The sequence below is a fragment of the Ranitomeya imitator genome, chromosome 1 (genome assembly GCF_032444005.1).
Source record: "Ranitomeya imitator isolate aRanImi1 chromosome 1, aRanImi1.pri, whole genome shotgun sequence".
In the NCBI taxonomy this organism is placed as follows: domain Eukaryota; kingdom Metazoa; phylum Chordata; class Amphibia; order Anura; family Dendrobatidae; genus Ranitomeya; species Ranitomeya imitator.
Window position 1 is genome coordinate 1195865152 of NC_091282.1, and position 22584 is coordinate 1195887735.

Here is a 22584-nt window from a genome sequence, read left to right on the forward strand (position 1 = left end):
GAGGGAACAAGACCAACACAGGAACATTGACTGGAGGCAACAAGCAAGGCACTAGGTGGAGTTAAATAGGGCCGCACCTAACGACATCACCTCAACACCTGAGGAAGGAAACCCAGAAGCCGCAGTACCACTCATGACCACAGGAGGGAGCCTGACCACAGAATTCACAACAGTACCCCCCCTTGAGGAGGGGTCACCGAACCCTCACCAGAGCCCCCAGGCCGACCAGGATGAGCCACATGAAAGGCACGAACCAGATCGGCCGCATGGACATCAGAGGCAAAGACCCAGGAATTATCTTCTTGACCATAACCCTTCCACTTAACCAGATACTGGAGTTTCCGTCTCGAAACACGAGAATCCAAAATCTTCTCCACAATATACTCCAACTCCCCCTCAACCAAAACCGGGGCAGGAGGATCAACAGAAGGAACCATAGGTGCTACGTATCTCCGCAACAATGACCTATGGAATACGTTATGGAAGGAAAAAGAATCTGGAAGGGTTAAACGAAAAGACACAGGATTAAGAACCTCAGAAATCCTATACGGACCAATGAAACGGGGTTTAAACTTAGGAGAGGAGACCTTCATAGGAATATAACGAGATGACAACCAAACCAAATCCCCAACACGAAGTCGGGGACCCACACAGCGCCTGCGGTTAGCGAAACGTTGAGCCTTCTCCTGGGACAATGTCAAATTGTCCACTACATGGGTCCAAATTTGCTGCAACCTGTCCACCACAGTATCCACACCAGGACAGTCCGAAGATTCAACCTGCCCTGAAGAGAAACGAGGATGGAACCCGGAATTGCAGAAAAATGGCGAAACTAAAGTAGCCGAGCTGGCCCTATTATTAAGGGCGAACTCAGCCAAAGGCAAAAAGGACACCCAATCATCCTGATCTGCAGAAACAAAACATCTCAGATATGTTTCCAGGGTCTGATTGGTCCGTTCAGTCTGGCCATTTGTCTGAGGATGGAAAGCCGAGGAAAAAGACAAATCAATGCCCATCCTAGCACAAAAGGCTCGCCAAAACCTCGAAACAAACTGGGAACCTCTGTCAGAAACGATGTTCTCTGGAATGCCATGCAAACGAACCAAATGCTGGACGAACAATGGCACCAAATCAGAGGAGGAAGGCAATTTAGACAAGGGTACCAAATGGACCATCTTAGAGAAGCGATCACAAACTACCCAAATGACCGACATCTTTTGAGAGACGGGGAGATCCGAAATAAAATCCATAGAGATATGTGTCCAAGGCCTCTTCGGGACTGGCAAGGGCAAAAGCAACCCACTGGCACGAGAACAGCAGGGCTTAGCCCGAGCACAAATCCCACAGGACTGCACAAAAGAACGCACATCCCGCGACAGAGACGGCCACCAAAAGGATCTAGCCACCAAATCTCTGGTACCAAAGATTCCAGGATGACCAGCCAAGACCGACCCATGAACCTCAGAGATAACTCTATTCGTCCACCTATCAGGGACAAACAGTCTCTCCGCTGGGCAACAGTCAGGTCTATTAGCCTGAAATTTTTGCAGCACCCGCTGCAAATCAGGGGAGATGGCAGATAAAATTACCCCCTCTTTGAGAATACCCTCCGGCTCAGGCAAACCCGGAGAGTCGGCCACAAAACTCCTAGACAGGGCATCCGCCTTCACATTTTTAGAGCCCGGAAGGTACGAAACCACAAAGTCAAAACGGGAGAAAAACAGCGACCAACGAGCCTGTCTAGGATTCAACCGCTTGGCAGACTCGAGATAGGTCAAGTTCTTGTGATCAGTCAAGACCACCACGCGATGCTTAGCTCCTTCAAGCCAATGACGCCACTCCTCGAATGCCCACTTCATGGCCAGCAACTCTCGGTTGCCCACATCATAATTTCGCTCAGCAGGCGAAAACTTCCTGGAAAAGAAGGCGCATGGTTTCATCACTGAGCTATCAGAACTTCTTTGCGACAAAACAGCCCCTGCTCCAATTTCAGAAGCATCTACCTCGACCTGGAACGGAAGCGAAACATCTGGTTGGCACAACACAGGGGCAGAAGAAAAACGACGCTTTAACTCTTGAAAAGCTTCCACAGCAGCAGAAGACCAATTGACCACATCAGCACCCTTCTTAGTCAAATCAGTCAATGGTTTAGCAATACTAGAAAAATTACTGATGAAGCGACGATAAAAATTAGCAAAGCCCAGGAACTTTTGCAGACTCTTCAAAGATGTCGAATGAGTCCAATCATAAATGGCCTGGACCTTAATAGGGTCCATCTCGATAGTAGAAGGGGAAAAAATAAACCCCAAAAATGAAACCTTCTGAACACCAAAGAGACACTTTGACCCTTTCACAAACAGAGATTAAGCACGCAGAACCTGGAACACCATTCTGACCTGCTTCACATGAGACTCCCAATCATCCGAGAAGACCAAAATATCATCCAAGTATACAATCAGGAATTTATCCAGGTACTCTCGGAAGATGTCATGCATAAATGACTGAAATTCTGATGGAGCATTGGCAAGCCCAAATAGCATAACCAGGTACTCAAAATGGCCCTCGGGCGTATTAAATGCTGTTTTCCATTCATCGCCCCGTTTAATACACACAAGATTATACGCACCACGAAGATCTATCTTGGTGAACCAACTAGCCCCCTTAATCCAAGCAAACAAATCAGATAACAGCGGCAAGGGGTACTGAAATTTGACCGTGATTTTATTTAGAAGGCGGTAATCAATACAAGGTCTCAGTGAACCATCCTTCTTGGCCACAAAAAAGAACACTGCTCCCAATGGCGATGATGACGGCCGAATATGACCCCTCTCCAAGGATTCCTTAACGTAACTCCGCATAGCGGCGTGCTCAGGTACAGACAAATTAAACAGACGGCCCTTAGGAAACTTACTACCCGGAATCAAATCGATAGCACAATCACAATCCCTATGCGGAGGTAGGGCATTGGACTTGGGCTCATCAAATACATCCTGGTAATCTGACAAGAATTCTGGAACCTCAGAAGAGGTGGATGACGTAATAGACAGAAATGGAACATCACTATGTACCCCCAGACAACCCCAGCTGGACACAGACATAGATTTCCAATCCAATACTGGGTTATGGACTTGTAGCCATGGCAACCCCAACACGACCACATCATGCAGATTATGCAACACCAGAAAGCGAATATCCTCCTGATGTGCAGGAGCCATGCACATGGTCAGCTGGGTCCAATACTGAGGCTTATTCTTGGCCAAAGGCGTGGCATCAATTCCTCTCAACGGAATAGGACACTGCAAGGGCTCCAAGAAAAACCCACAACGCTTAGCATACTCCAAGTCCATCAAATTCAGGGCAGCGCCAGAATCCACAAATGCCATGACAGAATAAGATGACAAAGAGCAGATCAAAGTAACGGACAAAAGAAATTTCGACTGTACCATACCAATGGTGGCAGACCTAGCGAACCGCTTAGTGCGTTTAGGACAATCAGAGATAGCATGAGTGGAATCACCACAGTAGAAACACAGCCCATTCTGACGTCCTATCGCACTGCATAGGCTCAGGTTTATACTCAGATGATACCGCCAAATGGTGCACCGTTTTACGCTCACGCAAGCGTCGACCGATCTGAATGGCCAAAGACATAGACTCATTCAAACCAGCAGGCATAAGAAATCCCACCATGACATCTTTAAGGGCTTCAGAGAGACCCTTCCTGAAAATCGCTGCCAGCGCACATTCATTCCACTGAGTGAGCACAGACCACTTTCTAAACCTCTGACAATATACCTCTACCTCATCCTGACCCTGACACAGAGCCAGCAAATTTTTCTCTGCCTGATCAATTGAATTAGGTTCATCATAGAGCAAACCGAGAGCCAGAAAAAACGCATCAATATTACATAATGCAGGATCTCCTGGCGCAAGAGAGAATGCCCAGTCCTGAGGGTCGCCACGTAAATAAGAAATAATGATCTTAACTTGTTGAGCTGGGTCACCAGAGGAGCGAGGTTTCAAAGCCAGAAACAGTTTACAATTATTTTTGAAACTTAGAAACTTAGTTCTATCTCCAGAAAACAAATCAGGAATAGGAATTGTAGGTTCTAACATAGGTTTCTGAACCACTAAATCTTGAATGTCTTGTACATTTATAGCGAGATTATCCATCAAAGAGGACAGACCCTGAATGTCCATCACCACACCTGTGTCCTGAACCACCCAAATGTCTAGGGGGAAAAAAAGGCAGAACAAAGTGCAAAGAAAAAAAAATGGTCTCAGAACTTCTTTTTTCCCTCTATTGAGAAGCATTAGTACTTTGGGCCTCCAGTACTGTTATAATCTGGTAATTCAGAACCACAATGGGTCTAGTGGTTAAGAGCACACTAAGTGACCTGACAGTTAGCAAAGACATAGGACGAGCTCTGAGACGTGGGAACTCTGCTGACCGCAATCCCTAATCCTATCATACCACACTAGAGGCAGCCGTGGAGCTCTCCTATCCAAGGCCTAGGCGCCTCGAGCACGGCCTGAGAAACTAGCTAGTCTTAGGAGAGGAAAATAAGCCTACCTTGCCTCAGAGAAATTCCCCAAAGGAAAAGGCAGCCCCCCACATATAATGACTGTTAGTTAAGATGAAACAACAAACACAGAGATGAAATAGATTTTAGCAAAGTGAGGCCCGACTGACTGGACAGACCGAATATAGGAAAGGTAGCTTTGCGGTCAACACAAAACCCTACAAACAACCACGCAGAGGGAGGAAAAAGACCCTCCGTACCGACTAACGGTACGGAGGTACCCCCTCTGCGTCCCAGAGCTTCCAGCAAGCAAAAAATAAACAAAACGCTAGCTGGACAGAAAATATAGAAACCAAAGTGAAACCAGCAAACTTAGCTCATGCAGGTAATACAGGCACAGGAACGATCCAGGAGGGAACAAGACCAACACAGGAACATTGACTGGAGGCAACAAGCAAGGCACTAGGTGGAGTTAAATAGAGCCGCACCTAACGACATCACCTCAACACCTGAGGAAGGAAACCCAGAAGCCGCAGTACCACTCATGACCACAGGAGGGAGCCTGACCACAGAATTCACAACACTCTTCCGTGTGCCCAAACAGGGGTTTACCCCAACATATGGGGTATCAGCGTACTCAGGACAAATAGGACAACAACTTTTGGGGTCCAATTTCTCCTGTTGCCCTTGGGAAAATACAAAACAGGGGGCTAAAAAATAATTTTTGTGGGAAAACAAAAAGATTTTTTATTTTCACGGCTCTGCGTTATAAACTGTAGTGAAACACTTAGGGGTTCAAAGTTCTCACAACACATCTAGATAAGTTCATTGAGGGGTCTAGTTTCCAATATGGGGTCACTTGTGGGGGGTTTCTACTGTTTAGGTACATTAGGGGCTCTGCAAACGCAATGTGACGCCTGCAGACCAATCCATCCAAGTCTGCATTCCAAATGATGCTCCTTCCCTTCCGAGCCCTCCCATGCGCCCAAACGGTGGTTCCCCCCCACATATCGGGTATCATCGTACTCAGGACAAATTGGACAACAATATTTAGGGTCCAATTTCTCCTGCTACCCTTGGAAAAATACAAAACTGGGGGCTAAAATATAATTTTTGTGGAAAAAAATATTTTTTATTTGCACGGCTCTGCGTTATAAACTGTAGTGAAATACTTGGGGGTTCAAAGCTCTCACAACACATCTAGATGAGTTCCTTAGGGGGTCTACTTTCCAAAATGGTGTCACTTGTGGGGGGTTTCTACTGTTTAGGTACATTAGGGGCTCTGCAAACGCAATGTGACGCCTGCAGACCATTCCATCTAAGTCTGCATTCCAAATGGCGCTCCTTCCCTTCCGAGCCCTCCCATGCGCCCAAACGGTGGTTCCCCCCCCACATATCAGCGTACTCAGGACAAATTGGACAACAACTTTTTGGGTCCAATTTCTCCTGTTACCCTAGAGAAAATACAAAACTGGGGGCTAAAAAATAATTTTTGTGGGAAAAAAAATTTTGTTTTATTTTTATGGCTCTGCATTATAAACTTCTGTGAAGCCCTTGGTGGGTCAAAGTGCTCACCACACATCCAGATAAGTTCCTTAGGGGGTCTACTTTCCAAAATGGTGTCACTTGAGGGGGGTTTCAATGTTTAGGCACATCAGTGGCTCTCCAAACGCAACATGGCGTCCCATCTCAATTCCTGTCAATTTTGCATTGAAAAGTCAAACGGCGCTCCTTCCCTTCCGAGCTCTCCCATGCGCCCAAACAGTGGTTTACTTCCACATATGGGGTATCAGCGTACTCAGGACAAATTGGACAACAACTTATGGGGTCCAATTTCTTATCTTATCCTTCGGAAAATAAAAAATTGGGGGCGAAAAGATAATTTTTGTGAAAAAATATGATTTTTTATTTTTACGGTTCTGCATTATAAACTTCTGTGAAGCACTTCGTGGGTCAAAGTGCTCACCACACCTCTAGATAAGTTCCTTAGGGGGTCTACTTTCCAAAATGGTGTCACTTTTGGGGGGTTTCAATGTTTAGGCACATCAGTGGCTCTCCAAACGCAACATGGCGTCCCATCTCAATTCCTGTCAATTTTGCATTGAAAAGTCAAATTGCCCTCCTTCGCTTCCAAGCTCTGTCATGCGCCCAAACAGTGGTTTACCCCCACATACGGGGTATCGGCGTACTCAGGACAAATTGTACAACAACTTTTGTGGTCCATTTTCTCCTGTTACCCTTGGTAAAATAAAACAAATTGGAGCTAAAGTAAATTTTTTGTGAAAAAAAGTTAAATGTTCATTTTTATTTAAACATTCCAAAAATTCCTATGAAACACCTGAAGGGTTAATAAACTTCTTGAATGTGGTTTTGAGCACCGTGAGGGGTGTAGTTTTTAGAATGGTGTCACACTTGGGTATTTTCTATCATATAGACCCCTCAAAATGACTTCAAATGAGACGTGGTCCCTAAAAAAAAAATGGTGTTGTAAAAATGAGAAATTGCTGGTCAACTTTTAACCCTTATAACTCCCTAACAAAAAAAAATTTTGGTTCCAAAATTATGCTGATGTAAAGTAGACATGTGGGAAATTTTACTTATTAAGTATTTTGTGTGACATATCTCTGTGATTTAATTGCATAAAAATTCAAAGTTTGAAAATTGCGAAATTTTCAAAATTTTCGCCAAATTTTCATTTTTTTCACAAATAAACGCAGGTACTATCAAAGAAATTTTACCACTATCATGAAGTACAATATGTCACGAGAAAACAATGTCAGAATCACCAGGATCCGTTGAAGCGTTCCAGAGTTATAACCTCATAAAGGGACAGTGGTCAGAATTGTAAAAATTGGCCTGGTCATTGACGTGCAAACCACCCTTGGGGGTAAAGGGGTTAAAATTATTTAATCTGTCCAATTACTTTTGGCCCCTTTAAAAACAGGGTGGCACATGTTAAGGAGCTGAAACTCCTAAACCCTTCATCCAATTTGAATGTGGATACCCTCCAATGAAAGCGGAAAGCCTGAACTTCAACTACATCTGAATTGTTTTGTTTAAAATTCATTGTGGTAATGTCTATAACCAAAATTAGAAAAATGTTGTCTCTGTCCAAATATATATGGACTTAACTGTATCTATAATAAAAAATCCCCAACCGCCAATATATCACTATATATCCCCAATAGATAATCCTCACAATTTGATAATTCGCATAATACATTATCGGCATCTCAAGCAATCGGTTTCAAGCATAGGGGTTGTCATGGAAACATCACCAATCCGTGTAGATCCATGTGGAATATGTAAACAAAGCGGAGCCAATGGATTTCAATCTTCGGACGGCGCCAAGACTCTTCCTACCGCCAATCCATGCCTCCCAAACATAAAGAAATCCCCGTTTACCCTATAAACTGACCCGTACCATCCTCAGGAACTTCATGTTATGTTAGATGTCTGTTTTTTGTATTAGATTGTATTTATTGATGGGTGGTGGGCGGCTGGATGGTGATTGGTGCCCTGTGTGGCACATACACTATTTAAAGCTGGACCTGTGCACTTTATTGTATGCTTGATAAAGACCTATATGGTCGAAACGTCGCTACTATATGGCAAAATAAACTTATCCTTTTGAACTATACACCTGGATGGAGCGCTGTTACTTTATCACTAGAAAGGGATAGCTAGTCCCACATGAGAATAAAACTTTACGCGTTTCGAACCATGTGTGGGTCTTAATCATAATGAGTAAAAAAACAAAACTCCTGACTTGATATCCTGCTCAAGAGAGGAAATTACATTTGTGAAACAGCTGATGAGTAGTGTTGAGCGATACCTTCCGATATCCAGAAGTATTGGTATCGATTGGATCGGCCGATATCCAAAAAATATCGGATATCGCCCATGCAAGTCAATGGGACACAAATATCGGAATGTAAATAAGCCCTTTCTGTCCTTCTACACCCTGCTCTGGAGGGGGGAAGAGTGTGGGCGGTGCGTGGGCGGACCTGCCAAGGCTCTGTGCGGGCTGCTGGGGGTCTGTGCGGGTTGCCGGGGGTCTGTGCGGGCCTGCTGGGGCTCGTGCCAGACCCCCGGCAGCCCGCACAGACCTCCGGCAGGCCCGTACAGACCCCTGGCAGCCTGCACAGAGCCCCGGCAGGCCTGCACAGAGCCCAGGCAGCCCGCACAGAGCCCCGGCAGCCCGCACAGACCCCCGGCAGGCCCGTACAGACCCCCGGCAGGCCCGTACAGACCCCCGGCAGGCCTGCACAGACCCCCGGCAGGCCGCACAGAGCCCCGGCAGGCCTGCACAGAGCCCAGGCAGCCCGCACAGAGCCCCGGCAGCCCGCACAGTGTCCCGGCAGGCCCGCACAGACCCCCGGCAGGCACTCACAGACCCCCAGCAGCCTGAACAGAGCCCCGGCAGGCACGCACAGACCCCGGTCAGGCCCGCACATACCCCCCACGGTCACGCACAGACCCCGCCCGCACACACACACAAACGCAGTCTCCGCCCACGCACAGCCCACACTCCATTATAGTGCATCATTGCATGGGAATTCCGCTAAAAGCGAATATCGGCCGATATCCGATATTTGCAGTATCAGAATGCTCAACACTACTGATGAGTAATCAATGTTAGAACACATACCAATCAATAAGGTACACTCCACACATAAGAAACCACATATCACATGTAAATCAAAAGCTATGGAGCAACATCCCAAAGATGTATTACTGTATTAAAAAAAAAAAAGTTAAATCTATTTTTTTTTAAATAAAAATAACAAATCTGTTTTCTGTTTCAAACCTAAGGGAGCGCTTCTTTTTTATGCATTTCATGCCCTATGTCCCCTCCACAGTGTCTCATATTTATTTTTTCGATTGCAGTGATTTTTAAATCAGACACATTGCTGGAGTGAACATGCAGAAAATGCTTTGAAACGCCAGACAAACTGAGCGTTGTAAGGTTTTGTGCATCATACATATGTTCTGATGACCGTTTGCGCAGTGTTCTCGTGGTGCACCCAACATATTGCACTCTGCGTTTCTCACATGAGATAAGGTACACTAAGTACAGGTCCTTCTCAAAAAATTAGCATATAGTGTTAAATTTCATTATTTACCATAATGTAATGATTACAATTAAACTTTCATATATTATAGATTCATTATCCACCAACTGAAATTTGTCAGGTCTTTTATTGTTTTAATACTGATGATTTTGGCATACAACTCCTGATAACCCAAAAAACCTGTCTCAATAAATTAGCATATCAAGAAAAGGTTCTCTAAACGACCTATTACCCTAATCTTCTGAATCAACTAATTAACTCTAAACACATGCAAAAGATACCTGAGGCTTATATAAACTCCCTGCCGGGTTCATTACTCAAAACCCCCATCATGGGTAAGACTAGCGACCTGACAGATGTCAAGAAGGCCATCATTGACACCCTCAAGCAAGAGGGTAAGACCCAGAAAGAAATTTCTCAACAAATAGGCTGTTCCCAGAGTGCTGTATCAAGGCACCTCAATGGTAAGTCTGTTGGAAGGAAACAATTTGGCAGAAAAAGCTGTACAACGAGAAGAGGAGACCGGACCCTGAGGAAGATTGTGGAGAAGGACCGATTCCAGACCTTGGGGAACCTGAGGAAGCAGTGGACTGAGTCTGGTGTGGAAACATCCAGAGCCACCGTGCACAGGCGTGTGCAGGAAATGGGCTACAGGTGCCGCATTCCCCAGGTAAAGCCACTTTTGAACCATAAACAGCGGCAGAGGCGCCTGACCTGGGCTACAGAGAAGCAGCACTGGACTGTTGCTAAGTGGTCCCAAGTACTTTTTTCTGATGAAAGCAAATTTTGCATGTCATTCGGAAATCAAGGTGCCAGAGTCTGGAGGAAGACTTGGGAGAAGGAAATGCCAAAATGCCTGAAGTCCAGTGTCAAGTACCCACAGTCAGTGATGGTGTGGGGTGCCATGTCAGTTGCTGGTGTTGGTCCACTGTGTTTCATCAAGGACAGGGTCAATGTTTTATGGTGATGAAGATTTCATTTTTTCAGCATGACCTGGCACCTGCTCACAGTGCCAAAACCACTGGTAAATGGTTTACTGACCATGGTATTACTGTGCTCAATTGGCCTGCCAACTCTCCTGACCTGAACCCCATAGAGAATCTGTGGGATATTGTGAAGAGAAAGTTGAGAGACGCAAGACCCAACACTCTGGATGAGCTTAAGGCCGCTATTGAAGCATCCTGGGCCTCCATAACATCTCAGCAGTGTCACAGGCTGATTGCCTCCATGCCACGCCGCATTGAAGCAGTCATTTCTGCCAAAGGATTCCCGACCAAGTATTGAGTGCATAACTGAACATTATTATTTGATGGTTTTTTTGTTTGTTATTAAAAAACACTTTTATTTGATTGGATGGGTGAAATATGCTAATTTATTGAGACAGGTTTTTTGGGTTATCAGGAGTTGTATGCCAAAATCATCAGTATTAAAACAATAAAAGACCTGACAAATTTCAGTTGGTGGATAATGAATCTATAATATATGAAAGTTTAATTGTAATCATTACATTATGGTAAATAATGAAATTTAACACTATATGCTAATTTTTTGAGAAGGACCTGTATGTGCTCCCACAATTCATCATCCATTTTATATTGAAAGTTTCTCCTGTCTGATAAGAAACAAACTGTTTGGAATTGCTCATATGCCTGCAAGTTCCACATGTTTTGTGGCTACACCGACAGGAGCCTTTTGTTGCCAACCAACTTTTTGATCTTCTGCACTAAAATTAACCCTATTCATGTGGTCACTTGGAGACAGTACATTCCCAATAGTCAGACCCCTTTTTAAAACAAATTTTACCCCATTTTCCAATATTTTTTTCACTACAGGGTCAGTGTTTAAAAGTACTTTTTTACGATAGAAATAATTTGACCATATTGATTCTTAGAAGCAGTAGAGAAAACAATCTGGGAACTAAAGGACTCTACACTAGATCTATTGCTTTGTAAAAAGTATTCCTCTCTGCTTTTTTTATCAGCTTTTTTCTTTGCTGAAATCAGGGTGGAGTTTTTATAACCCCTGTTAAAAAAAACTTTTTTGAATTTTCTTACATTCCATGTCATAAAGTTCCTCTGATGAACAACAACGCTTTGCCCTAATGTATTCCCCAGTTGGGATGTTATCAATAATATGCCTGGGATGATTGCTGGTGGCAAAAAGCAGAGTTACCAGAGTTAGATTTTCTAAATCAACTACAGGTAACACTCCAGTTTTCTCGTGTTTGAAGGTTGCTGTTACCGCTGCTGCTTGTCGCTGCTTTCCTGCTGCTGGGCCCGGGCGCGTCAGCTCTTCCTTCCCTGCTGTGGTGTCTGCTGCCACTGCTGCGGGCTCCAGCCGCTTTGTTGCTGGGTCTCTGTGTGCCGCTCTCTCCTTCCCTGCAGCGGCATGCTCCCGGCTTTTACTTCCGGGTCCGGGTGCGCCAATGCCTCCTCTTCACTTCCGGTGCCTTGCTCCCCTGGGGGAATGCTGTGTCTGCGCAGGCGCTCTGGATTCTTCAGAAGACGCAGGTGCATATTTCCTGTTTCTTCTTCCTGGGGTCACCAAGGTCAGTAATTCCAGCAGCCAATCCCGCTTCTGCCTCTACTATAAGAGGCAGTCTCCCCTGCATCTAGTTGCCTGATTGTCATAGCTTTGCTAGTGCTTCTGGCCATTCCTTCCTGTGCTAGTGCTTTGTACTCAGTTCTATCTGGTTCTGTGCTTGGCTTTGCTTCCTCCGTTTTTGTTCCCTTTAGGATCCCTCTCTAGTTTCCTGTTATTCCCTTTTTCTTGTTGCTAATGTCACTATTTGTTTTCCACAGCCTCACTCCGTTCCGGCTTTCCTGCTCTCCGGTCAGTCCTCAGTCTACCCGGGTCCCTCGTTGGAGCCTACTCTCAAAGCCTTCTGTCTCTCCTTCCTTCCTTCTTGGAGTCGTCCCTCTTGGTACTTCTACCGTGGGTAAGTGACCTCTGGGCCTGCCCCTGACGGTCCCTGTATAGGGGTCGGTTCATCACTAGGTCCGCTCGCCCAGGGGCTGGTCTTTCCATGGTCCAGAGGGTCCACTCTCTTCTCCCTGCTCTGACCGTTATACTTGCCATTTCCAGACGGCATGTTTCAGCTCTTTCCAAATATGCTCAATAGGATTTAGGTCAGGGCTCATAGAAGGTCACCTCAGAATAGGCCAATGTTTTCTTCTTAGCCATTCTTGGGTGTTTTTAGCTGTGTATTTTGGGTCATTATCCTGTTGCAAGACCCATGACCTGCGACTGAAACCAAGCTTTCTGACACTGGGCAGCACATTTCTCTCTAGAAACCCTTGATAGTCTTGAGATGTAATTGTACCATGCACAGATCCTAGACACCCTGTGCCAAATGCAGCAAAGCAGCCCCAGAACATAACAGAGCCTCCTCCATGTTTCACTGTAGGGACAGTGTTCTTTTCTTGATATGCTTCATTTTTCCATCTGTGAACATAGAGCTGATGTGACTTGCCAAAAAGTTCCATTTTGTCCCATCTGTCCATAGGACATTCTCCCAGAAGCTTTGTGGCTTGTCAACATATAGTTTGGCAAATTCCAGTCTGGCTTTTTTATGATTTATTTTCAACAATGGTTTCCTCCTTGGTCGTCTCCCATGAAGTCCACTTTGGCTCATACAATGACGGATGGTGCGATCGGACACTGTTGTTCCTTGAGCTTGAAGTTCACCTTTAATCTGTTTAGAAGTTTTTCTGGGCTCTTTTGTTACCATTCGTATTATCTGTCTTTTTGATTTGTCATCAATTTTCCTCCTGCGGCCATGTCCAGGGAGGTTGGCTACAGTTCTATGGATCTTACATTTCTGAATAATATGTGCAACTGTAGTTACAGGAACATCAAGCTGCTTGGAGATGATCTTATAACTTTTACCTTTAACATGTTTGTCTATAACTTTCTTTCTAACCTCCTGAGACAACTTTCCTTCGCTTCCTCTGGTCCATGTTGAGTGTGATACACACCATGATGTCACCAAACAGTACAGCCAGTATATAGGCCACTCACTGATTCCAAGATTGTAGACACCTGTGATGCTAGTTAGTGGACACACCGTGATTTAGCATGTCCCTTTTGTCACATTATTTTCAGGGGTACCATCATTTCTGTCCAGGCCTATTTTATGAATTGTTGTTTTTTTTAATTCTGTGGAAGCATGGTTAAAAAGCAATGTCTGATTTTCATTTGATCATTTTCATAGATCTTTTATCTATTATTTCTTTTGTCAGATTCAAGTTATTTCAGTGACTATTGGGTTTTTTTCTGTCATTAAACGAGGAGTACCAACAATTTTGACCACATGTATAAGTCACAGTGACAATTCTACAGCAAACATCCTATAGACTACACATATAAGACTAACTAGCTGAAGAGCCCGGCGTTGCCTGGGCATAGTAAATATCTGTGGTTAGTTATAGCACGTCACTTCTCTTATTTTCCCATCACGCATCTCATTTTCCCAATCACATCTTTAATTTTCCCCCTCACATCTCTCATTTTCTCCCTCACACCTCTCATTTTCTCCCTCACTCCTCTCATTCCCCCCTAACACTTGTCATTTCGACCTCACATCTGTCATTTTCCGATCACTCCACTATTTTCCCTCACTCCTCTCATTTTGCACTCACACCTTTTCATTTTCACCTCACACCTCTCATTTTCACCTCAGTATATACATGTTTGTCATCTCCCTTATATATAGTATACACCTGTATGTCATCTCCTGTATATAGTATATACCTGTATGTCATCTCCCCTGTATATAGTATTTACCTGTTGTGTGTCATCTCCCCTGTATATAGTATATACCTGTATGTCATCTCCTCCTATACATAGTATATACCTGTATGTCATCTCCTCCTAAATATAGTATATACCTGTATGTCATCTCCTTCTATATATAGTATATACCTGTGTGTCATCTCCCCTGTATATAGTATATATCTGTGTGTCATCTTCTATATATAGCATATACCTGTATGTCATCTCCTCCTGTATATAGTATATACCTGTAGGTAATCTGCTCCTGTATATAGTATATACCTGTGTGTCATCTCCTCCTGTATATAGTATATACCTGTATGTAATCTCCTCCTGTATATAGTATGTACCTGTATGTCATCTCCTCCTCTATATAGTATATACCTGTGTGTCATCTCTCCTGTATATAGTATATATATGTGTGTCATCTCCCCTGTATATAGTATATGCCTGTGTGATCTCCTGTATTAGACCTTGTTCACACGTTATTTGCTCAGTATTTTTAACTCAGTATTTATAAGATAAATTGGCAGCCTGATAAATCCCCAGCCAACAGGAAGCCCTCCCCCTGGCAGTATATATTAGCTCACACATACACATAATAGACAGGTCATGTGACTGACAGCTGCTGTATTTCCTATATGGTACATTTGTTGCTCTTGTAGTTTGTCTGCTTATTAATCAGATTTTTTTTTTTGAAGGCTAATACCAGACTTGTGTGTGTTTTAGGGCGAGTTTCGTTTGTCAAGTTGTGTGTGTTGAGTTGTGTGTGGCGACATGCATGTAGCGACTTTTGTGAGATGAGATTTGTGTGGCAACATGCGTGTAGCAACTTTTTGTGTGTCGAGTTGCATGTGACAGGTTAGTGTAGCAAGTTGTGTGCAGCAAGTTTTGCGCATGGCGAGTTTTGCGCGTGGCGAGTTTTATGTGTGGTGCCTTTTGAGTATGTGCAAGTTTTGTGTGAGGCAACTTTTGCATGTGTTGCAAATTTTGTGCATGTGGCAATTTTTCCGCGTGTGCAAGTTTTGCGTGTGGCGAGTTTTCCATGGGGTGAGTTTTGCACTTGTGTCGAGTTTTGCGTGAGCCTAGTTTTTGCATGTGGCGAGTTTTGAGCGGCGACTTTTGGGTTTCGACTTTTATGTGGCGAGGTTGGTGTATGTGTGGTGAAATGTGTGCTGAGGGTGGTATATGTGTTCAAGCACGTGGTAGTGTGTGGCGCATTTTGTGTGTGTGTTCATATCCCCGTGTGTGGTGAGTATCTCATGTCGGGGCCCCACCTTAGCAACTGTACGGTATATACTCTTTTGCGCCATCGCTCTCATTCTTTAAGTCCCCCTTGTTCACATCTGGCAGCTGTCAATTTGCCTCCAACACTTTTTCTTTCACTTTTCCCCATTATGTAGATAGGGGAAAAATAGTTTGGTGAATTGGAAAGCGCGGAGTTAAAATTTCACCTCACAACATAGCCTATGACGCTCTCAGGGTCCAGACGTGTGACTGTGCAAAATTTTGTGGCTGTATCTGCGACGCCTCCAACACTTTTCATTTCACTTTTTCCCCATTATGTAGATAGAGGCAAAATTGTTTGGTGAATTGGAAAGCGCGGGGTTAAAATTTCACCTCACAACGTAGCGTATGACGCTCTCAGGGTCCAGACGTGTGACTGTGCAAAATTTTGTTGCTGTAGCTGCGACGCCTCCAACACTTTTCCTTTCACTTTTTTCCCCATTATGCAGATAGGGGCAAAATTGTTTGGTGAATTGGAACGCGTGGGGTTAAAATTTCGCCTCACAACATAGCCTATGACGCTCTCGGGGTCCAGACGTGTGACTGTGCAAAATTTTGTGGCTGTAGCTGCGACGGTGCAGATGCCAATCCTGGACATACATACATACATACACACACACACACACACACACACACATTCAGCTTTATATAGTAGATAGCAAAGGTAACATTACATCCAGTGTATGAAACCAGGGACCCGCCACACCCGACGCGTGTTTCTAAATGAAATGCTTTGTCCAGGTCAGACTCTAGTAATAACACTGATCTCCAATGGTTGGTAAAACCCAAACCCATGGAGATCAACTGACTGTGAAACCAACTTACAGTTACGTCCATATATATTTGGACAGAGACAACATTTTTCTAATTTTGGCTATAGGCATTGCCACAATGAATTGTAAACAAAACAATTCAGTTGCAGTTGAAGTTCAGACTTTCAGCTTTCATTTGAGGGTATCTACATTAAAATTGGATGAAGGGTTTAGGAGTTTCAGCTCCTTAACATGTGCCACCTTGTTTTTAAAGAGACCAAAAGTAATTGGGCAGATTAAATAATTTTAAATAAAATGTTCATTTTTAGTACTTGGTTGAAAACCCTTTGTTGGCAATGACTGCCTGAAGTCTTGAACTCATTGACATCACCAGACGCTGTAATTCCTCATTTTTGATGCTCTGCCAGGCCTTCACTGCAGTGGATTTCAGTTGCTGTTTGTTTGTGGGCCTTTCTGTCTGAAGTTTAGTCTTTAACAAGTGAAATGCTGCTCAATTGGGTTGAGATCAGGTGACTGACTTGGCCATTCAAGAATATTCCACTTCTTTGCTTTAATAAAACCCTGAATTGCTTTGGCTTTATGTTTTGGTTCATTGTCCATCTGTAGCATGAAACGACGACCAATCAGTTTGGCTGCATTTGGCTGGATCTGAGCACACAGTATGGCGGCTCTGAATACCTCAGAATTCATTCGGCTGCTTCTGTCCTGTGTCACATCATCAATAAACACTAGTGACCCAGTGCCACTGGCAGCCATGCATGCCCGCGCCATCACACTGCCTCCGCCATGTTTTACAGATGATGTGGTATGCTTTGGATCAGGAGCTGTATCACGCCTTCGCCATACTTTTCTCTTTCCATCATTCTGGTAGAGGTTGATCTTGGTTTCATCTGTCCAAAGAATGTTCTTCCAGAACTGTGTTGGCTTTTTTAGATGTTTTTTAGCAAAGTCCAGTCTAGCCTTTTTATTCTTGATGCTTATGAGTGGCTTGCACCGTGCAGTGAACCCTCTGTATTTACTTTCATGCAGTCTTCTCTTTATGGTAGATTTGGATATTGATACGCCTATCTCCTAGAGAGTGTTGGTCACTTGGTCGGCTGTTGTGAAGGGCTTTCTCTTCACCATGGAGATTATTCTGCGATCATCCACCACTGTTGCCTTCTGTGGGCGCCCAGGTCTTTTTGCATTGATGAGTTCACCAGTGCTTTCTTTCTTTGTCAGGATGTACCAAACTGTAGATTTTGCCACTCCTAATATTGTAGAAACTTCTCGGATGGGTTTTTTCTGTTTTCGCAGCTTAAGGGTGGCTTGTTTCACCTGCATGGAGAGCTCATTTGACTGCATGTTTACTTCACAGCAAAACTGTTATGATGCGGTGGTTTAGGAGCAACATGGAACGAGCTCTGAAGGAAGTGGTATCTATACTGACCGCAGTCCCTAAGCTCAACACCACACTAGAAGTATCCGTGGGATGTACCTGTCACTCCCTAGACATCTCGACACAGCCTAAGAGCTAACTACCCCTAAAGATAGAAGCAGGAAAACTATCTTGCCTCAGAGAAAATCCCCAAAGGATAGATTAGCCCCCCACAAATAATAACTGTGGGTGGAGAGGGAAAAGACATACACAGAATGAAACCAGAATGAGCACAGGAGGCCAGTCTAGCTAAATAGATAGGACAGGATGGAATACTGTGCGGTCAGTATAAAACACTACAAAAATCCACGCAGAGTTTACTAAAAACTCCACACCTGACTAAAGGTGTGGAGGGTAAATCTGCTTCCCAGAGCTTCCAGCAAGACAGAATTAATTCATACTGATAAGCTGGACAAACATAGAAAACACAGAACGGATAAGTCCACAATCTGTGGACAGAAAAGCGCAAGCAAGAACTTAGCTTAGCTGAACTGGTCAAGATAACAGGGAAATCCAAAGAGATGTGAATCCAACCAGAAACCATTTACAAGTGGCACAAGCTGAAGGAAAAGCCAGGCTTAAATAGCCGAGCAGAAACGACGATCAGGTGGAAGCAGCTGAAGACAGCTAACTCTGCTCTAAGGAGCAGCCATACCACTAGAAACCACAAGAGGGAGCCCAAGAGCAGAACTCACAAAAGTGCCACTTACAACCACCGGAGGGAGCCCAAGAGCGGAATTCACAACACAAAACCTTCCAAATGCAAGCACCACTCCTCAAATCAACTCCAGGCCTTTTATCTGCTTAATTGAGAATGACATAATGAAGGGATTGCCCACACCTGTCCATGAAATAGCCTTGGAGTCAATTGTCCAATTACTTTTGGTCCCTTTAAAAACAGGGTGGCACATGTTAAGGAGCTGAAACTCCTAAACCCTTCATCCAATATTAATGTGGATACCCTCAAATGAAAGCTGAAAGTCTGAACTTCAACTGGATCTGAATTGTTTTTTTTTTTATTAATTGTGGTAATGTCTATAACCAAAATTAGAAAAATGTTGTCTCTGTCCAAATACAGTTAGGGCCAGAAATATTTGGACAGTGACACAATTTTCGCGAGTTGGGCTCTGCATGCCACCACATTGGATTTGAAATGAAACCTCTACAACAGAATTCAAGTGCAGATTGTAACGTTTAATATGAAGGGTTGAACAAAAATATCTGATAGAAAATGTAGGAATTGTACACATTTCTTTACAAACACTCCACATTTTAGGAGGTCAAAAGTAATTGGACAAATAAACATAACCCAAACAAAATATTTTTATTTTCAATATTTTGTTGCAAATCCTTTGGAGGCAATCACTGCCTTAAGTCTGGAACCCATGGACATCACCAAACGCTGGGTTTCCTCATTCTTAATGCTTTGCCAGGCCTTTACAGCCGCAGCCTTCAGGTCTTGCTTGTTTGTGGGTCTTTCCGTCTTAAGTCTGGATTTCAGCAAGTGAAATGCATGCTCAATTGGGTTTAGATCTGGAGATTGACTTGGCCATTGCAGAATGTTCCACTTTTTGGCACTCATGAACTCCTGGGTAGCTTTGGCTGTATGCTTGGGGTCATTGTCCATCTGTACTATGAAGCGCCGTCCAATCAACTTTGCAGCATTTGGCTGAATCTGGGCTGAAAGTATATCCCGGTACACTTCAGAATTCATCCGGCTACTCTTGTCTGCTCTTATGTCATCAATAAACACAAGTGACCCAGTGCCATTGAAAGCCATGCATGCCCATGCCATCACGTTGCCTCCACCATGTTTTACAGAGGATGTGGTGTGCCTTGGATCATGTGCCGTTTCCTTTCTTCTCCAAACTTTTTTGTTCCCATCATTCTGGTACAGGTTGATCTTTGTCTCATCTGTCCATAGAATACTTTTCCAGAACTGAGCTGGCTTCTTGAGGTGTTTTTCTGCAAATTTAACTCTGGCCTGTCTATTTTTGGCATTGATGAATGGTTTGCATCTAGATGTGAACCCTTTGTATTTACTGTCATGGAGTCTTCTCTTTACTGTTGACTTAGAGACAGATACACCTACTTCCCTGAGAGTGTTCTGGACTTCAGTTGATGTTGTGAACGGGTTCTTCTTCACCAAATTAAGTATGCGGCGATCATCCACCACTGTTGTCATCCGTGGATGCCCAGGTCTTTTTGAGTTCCCAAGCTCACCAGTCAATTCCTTTTTTCTCAGAATGTACCCAACTGTTGATTTTGCTACTCCAAGCATGTCTGCTATCTCTCTGATGGATTTTTTCTTTTTTTTCAGCCTCAGGATGTTCTGCTTCGCCTCAATTGAGAGTTCCTTTGACCGCATGTTGTCTGCTCACAGCAACAGCTTCCAAATGCAAAACCACACATCTGGAATCCACCCCTGACCTTTTAACTACTTCATTGATTACAGGTTAACGAGGGAGACGCCTTCAGAGTTAATTGCAGCCCTTAGAGTCCATTGTCCAATTACTTTTGGTCCCTTGAAAAAGAGGACGCTATGCATTACAGAGCTATGATTCCTAAACCCTTTCTCCGATTTGGATGTGGAAACTATCATATTGCAGCTGGGAGTGTGCACTTTCAGCCCATATTATATATATAATTGTATTTCTGAACATGTTTTTGTAAACAGCTAAAATAACAAAACTTGTGTCACTGTCCAAATATTTCTGGCCCTAACTGTATATATGGACGTAACTGTATATTGACTGTCTTCTTCATGAAATGATGAGGTCGTTTGTCTTATGCATTATGATGTCTACTTCAGGTGGATCACTCTAAATGGCTGAATGGAACAATTCATCTCAAAATGCTCCAGGTGAGATCACATGACCACCCTTAGATATAGTCAATTCATTATTTTCTTAAACAATAATTTTTTTCTCCTTGTTTAAATACAGATGTTCTCCAGAATCTGGTTGTTTTTTTGTTCTTTCGCCTCTCTATGCCTGAAATATGCTCCCCCTGTTCCCTGCACATGAATCTTGCCTTGTTAGGCAAGGGGCGTGTTCCACTTTTTTAATATGAGTCTTCTAATGTATCCCGCCCTCTTGACAATAATATTAGATTTACAGATAGAGGAGAGGGGTCCATATCTCCAGGAATGGAGAGGTTCAGGAGCACAATAAAATCAACCCCAGATTCAGAAGAACAGCAGCATTTGCAACAGGGAAAACAAATGTAAATCTTTATAACAAGCGTCCAAGATCCTAGTACACTTTTGGCAAAAAATAATCTTATTACAAAGGATGTTAATGAATGTCGATCATTATTTTCCTGACCCCTCTATAGACGGCTGTTTCAGGGTACTTGCCACTCATTAGTGTGGAGCAAGGTTTGACTTCTACTGGAAAGGAATGTCCAAACAAAAACAGTTAAACCCCACAATAAAGCCATATCCTTTAAGGACAAAAAGCGCACGTCAAAACCAGGGAGTCCATCCCAGAGCGTATTCCATATCAAAAGAAGATAAAAAAGACACCGCCTCACAAAATGGTGAAAGATCAATCTTATTTTATTCTGCCCTTGTGGCGACGTTTCGGTCAGGAAACCTTTTTCAAGCAGAAAAAAACGTCGCCACAAGGGGCAGAATAAAATGTAAGATTGATCTTTCACCATTTTGTAAGGCGCTGTGTTTTTGATCTTTTTTTGACATGTTAACCTGGAAAGGAATCACCACTAATAAATTATTTCCCACTAATACAGTATGGAATACCTTTATATAACAGACTAAATACATTTAATCTGTAAAAATTGTTCACTGATTTTTCGATAATTATAGTAATGCCCTCATCTATAGTAATCTGTGTCTCTTTCAGATACCCATGAACTAGAGAACTGTAAGTACGGTGGTGGTTTTGCTACAATAGACATTACTGATAAAATTGATTTTCTTTTGTATAATAGACTGATCTTGTTAAAAGGGGTTGTCCATTACTTGGACAACCCCTTCTTAAATATTGTATTCCACAGTGCAAAATAGAGATAAGATACTCACTGCCGCTCCGGCACCGTTCCGGTGATGTTGGTGCTGGGTTTCTTGGCACTCTCATTACATTGTGTGAGGCAGTGACTGGTGTTATATGTGAGGGTCGCTGTGTGTTCCCCCCAGGATGCGCACAGAGGCATATTGAGGCCATGGGAGTGCATTGCAGTCACAGGTGTAGCTGTGATTGCAATGTGGAATAAAAATAAGTGTTAGTCCTGGGTAAATTATTTGTCCAAGGCAGATTTAAGAAAATCTGCTCTGGGCTTTTGCGTTTTCAAACGGACTACAAGATGGTAGTGTTGTAGTCCATTTCATTCCTGGCCGGGTTTTCCATGTGGTCTAAGGCCACAGATTCTAGTTAAAAATCCTGCGGTAAAGGGTTTGTGTCACGGGGCTTCCGCGACAGAGAGGTTCCAGAGAACCGCAGCTGTTATGTTTGCTAATGACAGGTGTTATGAAGGCAATCCAGAGACACAGTGTGCTTAGCGATCAGAGCGCACACAGTGATCTGACAAATACCCAAAAACACAAGAACGAGCTCTGAGACGTGGAAACTCTGTAGACTGCACACCTGATCCTATCCTAAACACAACTAAAAGCGGCTGTGGATTGCGCCTAACAACTACCTAGGCAACTCGGCACAGCCTAAGAAACTAGCTAGCCTGAAGATAGAAAAATAGGCCTGACTTGCCCCAGAGAAATT

General features: G+C 43.7%; 1 protein-coding gene across 2 annotated transcripts in view; it reads left to right on the forward strand.

The window, feature by feature from the left end:
* Positions 1 to 22584, forward strand: part of LOC138657215 (uncharacterized) — an 88269-nt gene that overhangs the window by 35975 nt on the left and 29710 nt on the right. The window contains exons 1-3 of one of the 2 annotated variants that reach the window (XM_069744859.1): positions 12433 to 12536; positions 20661 to 20711; positions 21712 to 21732. In XM_069744859.1, the coding sequence (XP_069600960.1) occupies positions 20675 to 20711; positions 21712 to 21732 (58 nt within the window). In that variant the 5' untranslated portion in view covers positions 12433 to 12536; positions 20661 to 20674. Of the gene's footprint in view, positions 1 to 12432; positions 12537 to 20660; positions 20712 to 21711; positions 21733 to 22584 lie in introns of those variants that run through there. The other variant, XM_069744860.1, reaches the window with a different exon arrangement.